This window comes from Amphiura filiformis, chromosome 3 (genome assembly GCF_039555335.1).
Source record: "Amphiura filiformis chromosome 3, Afil_fr2py, whole genome shotgun sequence".
NCBI classification, from domain to species: Eukaryota; Metazoa; Echinodermata; class Ophiuroidea; order Amphilepidida; family Amphiuridae; genus Amphiura; species Amphiura filiformis.
Genome location: NC_092630.1, coordinates 54,845,699 through 54,861,692, shown reverse-complemented (window position 1 = coordinate 54,861,692; position 15,994 = coordinate 54,845,699). Strand labels below are relative to the sequence as shown.

At 35.0% G+C, this 15,994-nt stretch overlaps 1 protein-coding gene across 3 annotated transcripts; it reads left to right on the top strand.

Annotated features, from left to right (window-relative positions):
- The first annotated feature begins 279 nt into the window (after positions 1-279).
- LOC140148762 (uncharacterized) lies at positions 280-11,724 on the top strand. Of its 3 annotated transcripts, none has more exons than XM_072170816.1 (8): positions 280-647; positions 860-926; positions 1,538-1,573; positions 3,414-3,524; positions 5,104-5,205; positions 5,577-5,792; positions 8,220-8,261; positions 11,226-11,724. In XM_072170816.1, the coding sequence occupies exons 2-8, from the start codon at positions 917-919 to the stop codon at positions 11,516-11,518; spliced, it is 810 nt and encodes a 269-aa protein (XP_072026917.1). In that variant the 5' UTR covers positions 280-647; positions 860-916; the 3' UTR covers positions 11,519-11,724. The 3 variants fall into 3 exon arrangements, with proteins under 3 accessions (XP_072026917.1, XP_072026916.1, XP_072026918.1); XM_072170815.1 differs by having other exon boundaries at positions 281-647; positions 851-926; XM_072170817.1 differs by lacking the exon at positions 1,538-1,573 and having other exon boundaries at positions 281-647; positions 851-926.
- Positions 11,725-15,994: the final 4,270 nt, after the last annotated feature.

Here is a 15,994-nt window from a genome sequence, read left to right as displayed (position 1 = left end):
CCCCCCGGGCGTTTTCCTATTATGCTTTATTATTAAAATATGCACACTTTTGTCAAATAAATCACTACGTATCAGGCACTAACGGAATTGGTTTTAAATTTCATAATGATATAATTTTGTTCAACAAAATATCGTGATCAATAGAAACAAACGCCTTTGATAGATCAATGAACAGCAGTATAATATTTTCAAATTCACCTTGCACCAGCAGTTCGCGTGAACTTACTTTTTGATGTTTACTCGGGAATTCCGGGGTCAATGTGTAGTGAAACCGCAGGTCGTGAATCCGTTGTATTACATGTATAAGCCTACTCATTTACACTGATTGCGAACAATTATATTGAATGGGAAAAACCCAGTGAGAAAAATAGTATTAATCTGTCTGATCATGATCACTGGATGCCATTTACCAGCAATTACTTAGGCCTATATAATTACTATTAATATGCTAAGCAAATGATTCATAATTTCAAGCTATTTCACCTGCCTACCAATTTCAGTCTATAGGCTGCAGCAATAGATAACACCGGGAGATGACATAATTCATGTGCCGATTTGTAGTTGCAAGGAAATAATAGGCCTATTTAATTGTGAAATACGGAAAACAACCTTTGGTCTCTGGTGCATCTGAACCCGGTGTGACCCAAGTAAGTACATATAATTCTTCACACTTTCATTTTAGTATAAAAACAAGCATGGTAAAAATTAAAAGGTTCTATAGTTTCACAGTTTCACTTCAGATGGTGTTGCACATCTAAATGTTATTATGTATTAATTGCCTATACATACTCTAGATAGACATTATGTCCCAATCTGGAATAACGTATGATTTGTTTCTTTATTCACGTAGGCATTTCAGTAATAGTTTTACCGGATGCTGTTGGAGATAATAATAATTGATCCTGAGTGAAGAATCATGAGTACAGGTACGTGTTATTAAAATAGTCGTTAGTTACCATTGTCAAACTGCAAACGTGGCGCAGTGATGGTGAAGAGTACACGCTTCTGATGTTCTGTAGAGGTTCTGGGTTCAATTCCCGGCGGTGTTAACATGCTTGGGTATAGACTAGTGAAAAGACAGCCAGTTAATTTGGCAACATCTGTAGATTAAATTCGGTCAACCGCACTCCTTGTGGTTTACAATAGAATTGGGTAAATGAACCATGAGAGTACACCGTCCTCTGGAGGGGACGTTGAGCCGTCAGTCCCGTATAGAGAGAATTATACCAATACATAGTAGATCGTAGTCAGTTTTGTAAAGAGTAGAGTGTTTACTCCTAGCTGTTCCCAATCCAGAGCCCTTCGCTATTTGGGCACCGTTCTGCTTAAGCCGTAAAATCGAAATAAATAAACGTGTATTTTTTAATATACTCGAGTCCAACCTATATATATCGTATTAATTTGGTTAAACTATAGTCAAGATTGCGATACTCTCGATGTTTTTACTTTTCCTTTCACAATTCACAATTCACAATGTTTATATTATTATTAGTCTTTGTCATTTATTATGTTTCATTTTTTTCTCTGCATATTTTAGAGCAAAACCCAGCATCGCAGCAATCGAACAGTAGTGGTATGTACAAGAAGCCAAAGGCAAATATTTAATGTGAAATTGAGATATACATAATGATAAACAAAGAAGGAGTATTTTTGCGCCCTTTGATAAATTTTGTGACTATTTTTGCATTTTTCTCAACAAAAAAACAATACATTGGTAACAAAAGTTATGTATAATTATTATCAATGATTATAGGGGTAAGGAATCCAGTTACTACACTGGAATTTCAGTGACTCAAGAGAGGTACCGCTAGAATGTACCTCATTTCTTAACATATATAAGTATGAACCACTTGTGTTGAATCACTGAAATTTTAGTGAAGTAATTGGATTCCTTGCCCCTATAATATACATAACTTTTGTTACCAGTGTTTTTTTTTGTGAGAAAATGCAAAAATAGTCACAAAATTTATCAAAGGGCGCAAAAATTCTCCTTCTTTGTTTATCATTATCAAAATTTACCAGAGGGTGTAGTACCACCTTAAACCATTATCTTTTCAGAATATAGAAAACTCAAAGGTATATACCCGGGGGTATATATACGTCCGTCTGAGATTGCGTCCCCTCTATCATGTCTATTGCAGAGGCTCCAGAAGATTTTTAATAGGGGGGGGCAAAATGTTTGGCCTGCTCCGGAACGCGAAATGCTGCAGAGGGTGGGTGCGAGAGGGTTCGCGCGGCGGAAGCTTTTGAAATGCATACATTTTTGTATGAATTCTACATTACATTTTGAACATTATCTTAAAATTATGAATTTTATCCTAAATTTGTGAATTTTACCCTAAAATTATGAATTTTACCTCAGATTATTGGGGGGGGGGGGGGCAAAGGGTACTTGGGCCCCTCACCAAAATTATTGAGGGGGCCGGCCCCCAGGCCCCCGGCTATGGAGCCACTGTATTGCATTTGCAGAGTTCCTATAAAATTGTCGAATTGCCCTATTTCAGTTTACGATGGATATTTTATGCCAATATTGAAAGTGAAAAATGATGAATTGATGAGAAATATGATGCAATTTTAATCGATTTGTGAACATGGGAAATCCCTTTTCATTCACGCAGGCGACCTAATGATCGTAGCCATGGAAACCCATAGTAACCAGCCTATGTCATGCATTTCGAATGTCTGAAATTATAGTTGATTGATAAAATATGTTCATTTATAGCCCTACATATTATTACGATAAAAAATTACATTTATTTTATTGGCATCACAAGTTCACTAAGTTCCCATCTGACATGTTTGAATAAATCAAGATATTTTTCAATGGATCTTGCAAATTTTAAAATGTTCAGTGCATAAACAGTAAATGAAGTATTTTTGAAAGTATGATATTGTTTTATATATCATGTGACCGTACACGACGAATGAGCCGTAAATGTCCTAAATTGTATTCTTTTAAACCAATCAATAATTATATATTGTTGAAGAGGATAACCGAACCTCGTTGACTTGGGATGATTTGAAATGACCGCCAATTATGACTGTTTGATATTTATTACCAGCAATGTGGGAAAAGGATTATGTCTTTGATTTTGATTTATTCAAACATGTCAGATGGGAACTTAGTGAACTTGTGATGCCAATACAATAAATGTCATTTGTAGAACCGAAAAAGGTATACCATTTTGTTGAAGGAGCAAAGTTCGACAACCGTAACACCGCTTCTGGATATCGTTTGAAATCAAATGATTATACCATTTTAAAGCTTATGATATTGGCCTATATTTTCTAAACACGGAATAAAACAAAATTGACGGGGGGAATTTACTTCTCATTCATGGTGAACGGTCACATTTATATGACATTCTTGTCCAAAACGCTTTAATATAAGCTTTTCTTTTACCCGTTATCAGGTCATGACGTCATGATCAGCTACCAGTGGGATTCCCAGAAAAGGATGCTGAAGCTGAAAGATAAACTTACTGCTGCTGGTATTAGTGCATGGATGGATGTCGAACAGATGGGTACGGAATAAACATGATAAATAATTAAACCTGTGAAAAATTCTGACATCCTCCTTTTCTAAGGGCGCAAAAAGGTTGACAGAAAGCGTTTATTGTCGGATTAAAGCTTTCATAACATTTTCAAAACATTTTCAAAAGTTATCACAAAACATTGTGGCATAATGTAAAAAGGTATTGACAACAGTTAGTTTTAAATGTTGCAATAAATATTTACAAAACCATCTTGTCAACTTTATAAAAACATTTTGATATAGAATGTTTTGAAACCTTTTATCCCGACATTTAATGTTATTTAAACGGTTTGAAACTTTTTGGCAAATACAAATGTTTAATAAGAAAAATGTGCTTGCTGGGATGTCCCACGTTAAACAATACGATAATCGGACTATTATTAGTAGTATTATGTCCTCTCTCCTACATCCAGTGATGTAGCGTGAGTCATCTGATTGAAGGAGGCACTGACAGGCCGGTCTTTTTTCCATGTTATTTGTTATATTTTTTACTCAGATTGTTGGGTGGAGGTACGGCACTGGTTTAGAAAGTTTTTTCAAGCATCTATATGATCTCAGATTATTTGTGACATGTTCATTTCGTGTTGCATATCAATGGATAGCTACTTTATTACCCTTTACAATGACACCACATTTGAAACAATCTCCTTTTTCACGCCTGAGTACACGTCTTGTGAATGTAGTGGGATCTCAAACCGAATTTTGTGCAGCAAATTGCAATCCCATATCTTCACAATCTGGGACCTAATGTAATCCGCCAAGATGGCAACGCTCGCCCCACAGAGCCAGGGTAGTCAGCGACTACCAACAGAATATGGGAGTAGAGAGAATGGAATGGCCTGCCATCTATCAGCCCAGACCTCAATCCTTAATTGAATTCTTGTGAGACTAGTAGCCAATGCAACCACATTGAATGACCTGCGAAGAATCCTGGTTGAAGAATGGAATACCATTCCACAGCAACTTGTGTCCAAGTTGGTGAGCACCATGAGGAAGTACCTGGCTGTTGTGGCTGCGAACGGTTTTTCCACTCGCTTTTTGAGGTGTAGTGACTAGTGTTGTTTGAGCACAGAATAATGGTCAATTTGGCACACTCTGTTTGAGACCCCACTACATTTATAAGACGTGTACTCAGCCGTGAAAAGGTGATTGTTTCAAAATGTGGTGTCATTGTAAAGGGGAATAACGTATAGCTATCTATTGACGATATCAACATGTCACAAATAATCTGAGATATAGATGCTTGAAAAATCCGTTTCCAAACATTTGTTAAGGAGTTTACATCAAAATGGGGTTTGTAAGTGCGATTTGAAAGGAAATTTTGCCCACGAAATATATTCTTAATGATAGAGCGTGGATCACAATGTGATGTGCCGGCATAATGATCTAACCCCAAATATATTTTTATTTTGCAATGTTTGAAGGTTTTGATGGTACTTAAAATGTAGATTATGTTCAATTGGAACAACGACAAAACAAAGCACCAAACCTGTCCTAATATATAAGATCATGTAGATAGACCACTGTTTATGATTGTCTTTTCATTTCCCCCGATTTCATATGGACAGCTGGGAATATGAACGATCGAATGGCTGAAGCTGTTGAAGGATCTAATGTCATACTTGTGTGTTTTTCGAAGAAATACCAAGGAAGTCCAAATTGCAAGAAAGGTACGAAAATATATACATGTATTTACACTTCATCATGTTTTCGTCCCATCATTTTAGTCTTTTGTTTTTAAGTAAGTAACATATAATTCGGAAACAATGTCTGGTATACGTAAAAATGTTGGCCCTAAATGTCCACAAATCGACAAAATATTGACATTGTATTACCAGTTAATTCCTACTAAAGGATTAGGATTGGGCTATGTTTCATTTGGCAAAAGAGAATTATATTATCTTTAATCCCCCAAAATCTGTGCGGTATATTGGTCTGGAATCGGGAGTTATTAGCAATAAGCATATACCTCTAATGCACGTGTAACAGGCTAAATATTTATCGAAAAAAAACACCCCATAAATTGAATTTTGCTTAACAGAACTTAACTATGCAGATCTCAAAAAGAAAAGACTTATACCACTGAAATATGACGACCATAACCCATCAGGGTGGCTTGGATTGCTTATTGGTAGCCTCTTGTATTATGACGTCAGGACAGACGAAGCTTTAGATGACAACTTTGATGCTATCGTACAGGATATAAGAAGACCACAAGGAGCCACCGCTACCGTTGCACCAACTGACACGACTGAAGGTATTTTAGCTTCGAAATAAAAATAATTGAAAAAATAAATCTTGCCTTTCTGGGAAATAATACACGTATTTTCACTTGGTTCTTTCAAACTGATAATGTGACATTTGTTTGATGAAGATGTGTAGGTGTAGTATATTTTATAGACATAATTCCTTGCGTGCTATCTGCTATATAGTCTGTCAGTTTCGGCCACTTGAGTTGTTGTTCTATCCAATGCATCATCATGGTTAGGTTCAGGCATATTCGGTAGTCAACTCCATGGTCCCATTACGTTTGGTTTTGTAGCCTAGTACAATGTATATACACCAGGCACAAAAAGAAACTCGTCAGTTATATTCATCCTTGCTGTTCAATAACTTGATAATTTTGGATTATTCTGAAATAAACATTTTGTTAATTGGAGTTTTCTTTCTCATTTGACACCCTGTTCGTGAACATTGAGCAAGAATTGACCAAGATATGTGCCTCCAAACTCTTAAACCCCAAAATGAAAAGTCGCAATTTTAACGATCATGATGCAGTCATGTCTACAGTAGAATTCATCTCGACCTTTGCAGGACTTAACCCCATTAAAAGCTATTAAACCAAGATAACACTCATTGAAACAGCTCAACTGATTAAATCGGATCTTCTCTGGTTGTGCACAAGTGTCTGTTTTCATGTGCGATATCGCAATAAAGCTGGTATTATAGCTTCAGTTGGGTAACCGATTATAAAGGAAACGAAAGGAAACAATGGTATGTGTAGCTTTGTTCACGAAATGAGACAATTGCCTGCTTTTTGTAAACCAGCATTCTTGAAAATGAGCAACATAATGATTGTTGACTTAACACGGTTTGGAAATAATTTCTTCATATTTTTGGTGTTATCTGTCGTTTACATATCCTTCCTAAAACACCAAAGTACGAATATTTCCAAACATCTAAATTAGCTAAAAATTTAGGACATGTTACAAAACTATATTGTCTAGAATTTTAGAAGAGTACTTTTAATATTGGCCGGTTATTTTTCACACAGCGACGTTAACTAGGCAATGTACTATTACCTATAACATTAACTAAAACACCAAAGTACGAATATTTCCAAACATCTAAATTAGCTAAAAATTTAGGACATGTTAAAAACTATATTTTCTAGAACTTTAGAAGAGTACTTTTAATATTGGCCGGTTATTTTTCACACAGCGACGTTAACTAGTCATATCCCCATACTTTTAACGTAGGGCTATCTGTAGAGGTCACGCGTCAATGGGAAAGAGCACTGTGTATTGTGTATAGGAAAACGGACAGTAACTGCAGTAAGTTCAATTGTGCCTGTTACATTGTGTGCTTTATTGACTGACCCGTGGTGCTTGTGTGCAATACAACGATGCGTTCCCATTGAAAAGCGTTGAAAATGCAACTTTTGATTTTGGGGTTTGAGGCTTTGGAGGCGCATATCTTGGTCAATTCTTGTTCGTTTTTCACGAACAGGGTGTCAAATGAGAAAGCAAAAGTCCAATTAACAAAATGTATATTTCAGAATAATCCAAAATTATCAAGTTATTGAACAGCAAAGATGAATATAACTGACGAGTTTCTTTTTGTGCCTGGTGTATATGCCTATCATTGGGCTATTCCAGATGTATTCCGCACCCCCCCTATGGAAGACACTTCCGGAATTCGGGGCTAAATTGACAGCCGGAATTCACATGTCAGGAAAACCCCATGGAAGACCCTGCCGGAATTGTGGTAATATGGCCAGCCGGAATTCAAGTAAATGTAAATATCTTCCATGAGGGTTCCAGCTGGAATTAGAACATTTTTTCAGTTTCCAGCCAGAATTCAAGTAAATTGTAAATGTCATTCATAGGTTAATCGAGATGGCGACCATAAGTGAAGATCCTGCCGGAATTGGAGCATTTTTGACCATTTTCCAGCCGGAATATTAAGAAATATGAATGTCTTCCATAGGCACATCATGGCCTTTCACAATCCCCACTCTTGTTTTTTTGTTAATTTTAGCAGCCGGAATTTCACCTAATCTCAATGTCTTCCATACCCTCCAGCCGGAATCTGTTTTGACTGCTGGAATTCTAGACACATCTCAATTCCAGCTGGAATTGTTTTTTAATGTCTTCCATAGGGGGGGGGTGCGGAATACATCTGGAATAGCCCATTGTTCCATCCCAGAGACGAAATCGACAGTGTGGGACAAACTAGGGTAGCCTAAACATTGAGAACTGTCCAAAACCGATAGTGTGGAAGGAGCGGAATGATTTTAGTGTATAATGTTATCAGTCACAGATCGTGTTCAATAAAAAAAAAAAAAACAATTCCAACGTTTGTTGAGGAGATTAGGGGGTTAGAACATTATTTCCAAAAGGTTCCGAGTTCAGCAAAACTTACGTGACCATCAGCTCAGGTATATATATATTTCTTCTTCTAGGTGCAACATCTCCAAAAGCAAAAACAAGTACCACGGATTCAGCAGGTATGTGTTCTAATAATATATTTCTAAGTTGAACACTCAAACACCACCTTGAGTATACACACTAAATTTGAACACACGAGGGGACCCCGAGGGTTATAATATGCTTTATAAATGTAAACTTTCCTTCATTTCAGGACATGAAAAAAGAAATTGCTATTCTGTAAAAATTACAGTAGTGCAATGCACATTTTTGCAACACTCAATTCACAAACACCCCTACGCGACTTGTTACATTCAACGTGTCAACATTAAATATTAACGTCGACTTTCCTTGTTATACGGACCCACATAAAAAATTATCAGTAAATGTATAATATAGCCTAATTCTCTATCAAATAGTAGATGCAAAATTTCATATTACTAATCATGATGCAGTCATGTCTACAGTAGAATTCACCACGAACTTTGCAGGACTTAAACCCCATTAAAAGCTATTAAACCAAGATAACACTCATTGAAAACAGCTCAACTGATTAAATCTGTTTTATATGTGCGGTATCGCAATGAGCTGGTATTATAGCTTCAGTTGGGTAACCGATTATAAAGGAAACGCAAGGAAACAATGGTATGTGGACCTTTGTTCACGAAATGAGACAATGGTCTGCTTTTTGTTAACCAGCATTCTTGAAAATTAGCAACATAATGATTGTTGACTTAAGCCTACATGCTCTTTTTGGTTGAAATGTTTGGCGGGAAATAATCCCGCCAAAACATTAAAGTAATCTTTTCCCACAACTAAATATCATAGAAATTAATGATGCATCTGGTAGCTTAGATCATAACTTTCATTATACTTAGTTGCAATTATCCCAGATAATTCTTGATTTGTTTTTACAGAGACTTGAATTGTCGATGTTTTTGTTCAAAAAACATCACTCGGTGTATTATGAATCTTGAGGCATTAACTCTTCTCAAATTGGCCCCAAATCATAATTTATTATATGCACGTGTAGCAAACATCAATGGGAATAATTGGACGTTGGTTTGATTTTATTTCACAATAATTCTAAGGTGAGAATTTTGACCTGACATTTCCTTTTTGGATTTCCAATTTAAATTAATTGATATGTGATATTTTGAATAAATAAAGAGTACGCTTACCTTTCTGCAACACTTCCCGGTATCATTGAGCATCAGCTAATAGCCAACATTTTAGCTGAAAACAGTCCCTTCCTATCATTTTTGAACAAAATATGGTTCAAAAGTGCGTACACTACGCGTATATACTGGCACATCGAGGTAATGAAGAGAGCTATTTACGGTGGGGTATCTATTGTAAGCTATTAGGGTATAAGCCTATAGTATATCTTCCCACAAGTGACAAGATGTGTCAAGCAGGTGCATACACAAGGGCGGTATATTCAAACGGTATTGTCTGGATCATTGAGTATCGATTGCGCACGTACACGGATGTGTGTGGTCACTCCCCAGGTTTTGACATGAATTACAAATGACGTCGTGAATGACCCAGCGTTTTCATTTTATTATTACAAAATTAATCGGCGTTTATCACGAGTCCTAAGAGTTGTACCAGTTCAATTCATCAAAATTAATTTGTATTAAATGAAAAACAAACAGACAAGTAAAGTCATATGTCTTTCTATGACTGTATTCCTACCAAAATCTGATTTTCAATACACTAGAAACGTGTTGATATGTATATCTTTGAAAATCGCCGAATGTTAACCACAGTCACCGTGGCACGGTAGGCATCTTTAGCATTCATTAGTGCCTTGGTGGCAGTGGTTCGAACCCTGGTGAAAATTTTAGTATTTTTTTAATTCTTTTTACTAATGCGCTGTGCCGTTTTTCAAACACGCCCCTGAATGAAATTGATGGGCAAGTACCCTTAACACGGTTTGGAAATAATTTCTTCATATTTTTTGGTGTTATCTGTCGTTTACATATACTTCCTAAAACACCAAAGTACGAATATTTCCAAACATCTAAATTAGCTAAAAATTTAGGACATGTTACAGATCTATATTTCCTAGAATTTTAGAAGAGTACTTTTAATATTGGCCGGTTATTTTTCACACAGCGACGTTAACTAGGCAATGTACTATTACCTATAACATATACTAAAACACCAAAGTACGAATATTTCCAAACATCTAAATTAGCTAAAAATTTAGGATATGTTACAAAACTATATTTTCTAGAATTTTAGAAGAGTACTTTTAATATTGGCCGGTTATTTTTCACACAGCGACGTTAACTAGGCAAATCCCCATACTTCTAACGTACGCTATTTGTAGAGGTCACGCGTCAATGGTAAGAGCACTGTGTATTGTGTATAGGAAAACGGACAGTAACTGCAGTATGTACAACACCCTACCATAATTCAGATCCGCAAGACACCCGCACACACCCCCAAAAACGTTAGCAAATAATAGTCCATAGTAAATAATGCACTGGGTGTTACAAATGCACAGAAGCAGATACGCATGCTGAAAGGACAAATGTGACGTGTCATGTCAAAAGGAGACACTTTTGGGCAGGATCGTAAATGGAGAAATAGCCAAAAATCTGCCCGGGGATGATTTTTTCACAATTTTGGTTTGTTGCGAATTTGTTATGTTATTAATGTTAAAAATATTGTCTGATAGTTTCAGACCGGAATATAACTGGCATCGTGTATTTTTTGAGACATTTTTCAAGGTAATTCCTACTCTCCACATTGTCAATAATATCTTTAAAGGCCGATATCTCAATTTCCAATTTTATAATACCATAACTTACGAACTCAATATTTTCGCTTAGGAATGTCCGATTTCATTGTGGAAAACGGCATTATGGAGTAAAATATCTCTATATTTAAGATATGTAAAAAACTCAAAATTGATAACCTGCCCAAAAGTGTCTCCTTTTGACATGACACGTCACAAATTGTGATTTTATTATTGTTTTCAAAATCATTACTTAATCTAATATTATTCTTGTTGACAATAAACTTTTCAGGTCTGAAAAAGATAGATGACAAGGATATTCGTGATGTAACAAGCAAGGCAGGACTTCAGAACGATGACATGGTGATTCTATTCGTGGAGCTGGAAATTGATGCCCCTAATATCGAGCGTGCTCAACGGATCGCAGATACTAAGGATTTCCAACTCCAAGCGAGCAAAGTACTGCAAACGTGGCGGAAAAAGAAAGGCAAAGCTGCTTCAAAAATTGTTATAATCAATGCATTGGAAGCATGTAAACTAAAAGATGCAGTTGAAATTTTAAAAGACACATGGAAACTAGTATGAGGTTATTGAATATGTAACTTTTAAAAAGGCTAAAAATCGGGTAATTTGGTAAGCTTCATAAAAATGATAAATGACAAATTAAGATGTATACGATGCAAAATTTTGTACAGAGATTTTGCTATATTGATGCACTTGTACATACTCCCAAATGTGTGTGTGACTTAAGAAAAGGAAATGCCAATAAATTCGATTCATCATTAAATGCAATTTTTTAAATGTTATGAAATAAACGTATTTAAGGGGGTACTACACCCATGCCCAATTTTGTGCCTATTTTTTCATTTTTCTCAAAAATTATAGCGTGACAAGTAAGATATGTATATTATAGGGGCAAGGACTACAACTACTGCACTGGAAATTTTATTTCAACACAGATAACAGTTGTGGAGTTACAGTCAAAAATGAGGGAAAACCAATGTTTAATCAATAAATCAATAACTACTTGCTTTGAGTTGCTGAATTTTCAGTGCAGTAGTTGTAGTCCTTGCCCCAATAATATACATATCTTACTTGTATCAAATGCGCTATAATTTTTGAGAAAAATGCAAAATAGGCACCAAATTGGCCAGGGTGTAGTACCCCCTTAAACCTACCAAAAATGGTTCTGAACTGGTAGTCAATGGTATGACTGTTACATAATATTTTGAACCCCATGATGGGTTGTGCATTCTTCATAAATAAATTTTTTTAATACATCGTCGATTCTGTTCTCCCTAGAATCAATCAAATGTGACCGTATTAGCACGAATGAGCCGTAAATGTCCTCAATTGTATTCTGAGTTACAGTGTAAAATGGGCATGAAGGTCGTATTCATAGGTACCTCAATTGGGTGCTACGTGTACCTCATTTAATGAGACACACGTAGCACCAAATTGAAATACCTATGAATATGACCTTCATGCCCATTTTACACTGTAACTCAGAATACAATTGAGGACATTTACGGCTCATTCGTGCTGTACGGTCACAAATATTTTACATATAATAAATTTGCAAGATTATGTATATCAAAGCAAAGGTACACCAGTCTTTATCATATTAATATTGAGATCGTTGTTTCCAAGCATTTGTTCAACAGAACGAGGCGAAAATTTTACCATTGTGTTTCCTTAGTGTGTCTTTTTGAAGGCTTCTATAAGAATTGTGATAATGCATTGGAAACAGTTGAATCTTTAAAAAGGAAAAGAAAAGATTAAATTACATAGGCTCTATATACCTGTGAAATTTAAAATAAACATCTCAAAAAAAGTAACTAACCCCCCTTAAATAATGACCATTATTCAAAAACGGGTGATTGTATTACAAATCTGTAAAATGCGTTGGAAGCAGAATTTATTTCTGCACATTTTGACACCTCATTTGCAGCAATTGACTTAATGTTGACGTCACAGCGTACATTTAAATCAATGTAACCCAAGATTTGAAAGTTGCAGTAAATTGTATTGATTTTGTATTTAGTGTAATGGAAGGAAATCTGTGTAATGATATCTGAGTGTTTTTGTATTGTAAAAATTTGTATGTAAGTGCAACTTTCAAATCTGGATCTCACTACATTAAATTGACCGGTGTTTTATTGTTTTCTGGGCTATCGTATCAAATGAGGTGTCAAAATAAGCAGAAATAAATTCTGCTTCCAACGCATTTTACAGATTTGTAATACAATAGCCCGTTTTTGAATAATGGCCATTATTTAAGGTGGATTAGTTCCTTTTTTTGAGATGTTTACTATACCGGTATTGCTCTATTGGCATTGCTGCATAAAAGTTTTTAATATCTTAGTGATTTTGAAAAGTTGATATAAGCAATCTTTTAATAATATACATGTATAATACTTTGAGGTTACACTCTTAAAACGATCTATTCATTTTTTAAATAGAAACTTGAAATGGAAACTATAAATCAGATGGGGACATAACAGATATCTCTACTAAAGGACTGGCATATTCTCATCAAAATGACAAGTCACTATTAAAATAGGTATATTTGATAAGATTGCCTTGTCATTTAAAACGGCGATGTTGTCAATTATTTATAGATTAATAAATTCTTGTCAAAAATGAAAAAAAAAAAAATATTAAATTTGAGTTGTCTTTGCAGAGGGGACTTAACAGAAACATGTCAAAATGAAATGGATAATCTTGCCAAATAGTGAGTGGGAGATCTTGTCAATATGAATAGTTACTTGTTAAAATAAAACGGAAACTATAATAATTTTGATAAGATTATTTGGTCAAAATGTTAATATACCTATAATCAAAATGAATAGTATATCTCACCAAACGAATAGTTACGGGATCAAACATAAATGAGTAGGGATTCTATTAAACAATTAATAGTACGAATTTAGTGTATAAAGGCCTAATAGGCCTAGTTGGATTATCGAGAAAATATTTTACTTCAGCAATAAAATGGATGTGTTGACAAACAAATGAAGTTAATTTGTTTATTCAATCAGCACAGTTGTTTGTTTCCAAGTGAAATGAAAGCATGCACAATATATATATAAGCCTTTGCATCGGTGCTTGAGATTGGAATTCCAGTTTCCTTTCTCACGAAGTAAGGGCTAAGAGTAAAATTGTACAATTGTGTTTGGGAGTGGCCTTCTCTGCTTTCTCCTTTTCCTTGCTATTCCTTGCCTAACAAACAAACAAACAAACAAACAAACAAATATCATTTGCAAATATCAAAAATGACCAAATCCGCAAAATTATGCAATTTTAATCTAAGACTCATTTAAAAACACTGGGACATGAAATATGTTCATCATATCTGATGCACGGACCAAATTTAGAATGATTTCGCCAACATTCGTCCCTGAAAATGAAGGTCAGGTGGGTTTAAAAAAATACCCTTAACAACTTTATTGACACAAAATTCCGTTACTATTAAGGGGAATAATACCCTGATTTTCATCAGTAACCTCTCTTTTCTTTTTTTTCTTGCAAATTTATAAATACATAAATATATTCATCACCTCATGTCCTGAACTTGTAAAATATATCTCATACATACAAAGTGCTTTTAAACCCATTTTAGTAAATCATTTTAGCCCTATATATTTTTTGTTTACTGTATCCTACTACTCAAATGTGTGTTTCATAACAAACCATAATTACATACCAGAGTAAAAACTCCGGACATACCTGCCTGTGCATGTAATGTTTCCATTTGTAAATTCATGTTTAATTGTGCTAGTGTGCGATGCGTAATTCTTCTTTCCCCTGTATATTGATATATTAAGAATACGATTAAGCATCATTAATTTGATCTCGTGCGCTAGTTTGTAATGTTTGAATGTTTCCATGTTCCAGTGTATGATGCGTAGGCCTCTTCCCTTGTTTTTATAGAATATAATTAAAAACACCTAGTTAAGTTACTGCACCTAAATAGTAGAAATTTGTTAAAATTTTCCAAAACCATTTATCATCAATACCAATGTTATGTTTTGCATATGAAGAGTTTGTTTCCAAAAGTCTCTAAATCTAATAGCTGCCTTGTGTCACATTTTTTCTGGTATATTTTAACATTTTTCAGTTTAAATGACATTTAACAAATAATAATTATTGAAATGAATATGTTTGTACATTTAGCTTATTTTCGACATTATTTTATCCCCTAACAATTCTGCAATGCAAAGGTTTAATATAGCTGCCATTGGATTTAGCTCCTTTTGGAACCAAAAAAAAAATCTTTTATATTTATTATTTTCTTCTTCACACGTGGGAGGTTAAAGAGATTTGCAATTCTTTTTTTTAAAGCTAACCAAAAAATTGTTATTACTATTGTAGTGGTCCAATTTTATTAGATTGTCAAGGTTACTGCTACTCTTAGGAATATCTTTAAATAAATTTTACACCAAGCAATCGTTGAATTTAGCGCCTTTTGGAACCAAACTCTTCATTTACTTCTATTAGGTATCGTTCACAAACACTTGTTGGGGGGGCTTAAAAGTTTTAACCCTTCTAAGGGGGGGGGGGGCTGAAAAAAAATGACCACAAATATTCCTGGGAAAATTGAGTTTATATGCTTTTCTATGGGATTAACCCATAATTTTTCATGTAAAAAAAAAGGGGAGGGGCTGAAATTTTTGAGATGTGATGGGGGGGGGCGGACATTTTCGCGATGAAATTTCTTTGCTTTGTGAACGGTCCCTTATTATCCTATTAAAATACCAAAACTGTACAATTGTACCGAGTACCGTGCGTCAGGTATAGGGCCTATACATATACCGGTAGCCCCCCCCCCCCCATTCTGTTTTTCATTCTTCAATCCATTCTTAAAATATGGTTTGGGAATTCCCCTTTTGAGCTGTATACACGTAACTCGCGTACATGTATATAACGCATACAAGATTAATACAATGTACATGTTGTCAAGTTCAAGTTGGAAATGACCTTTGGGAAAAACCCACGATGATTTATACAGATTACTCATGCTTGTAGTATATTGTATTGCTCAATGCATGCATATTCCCA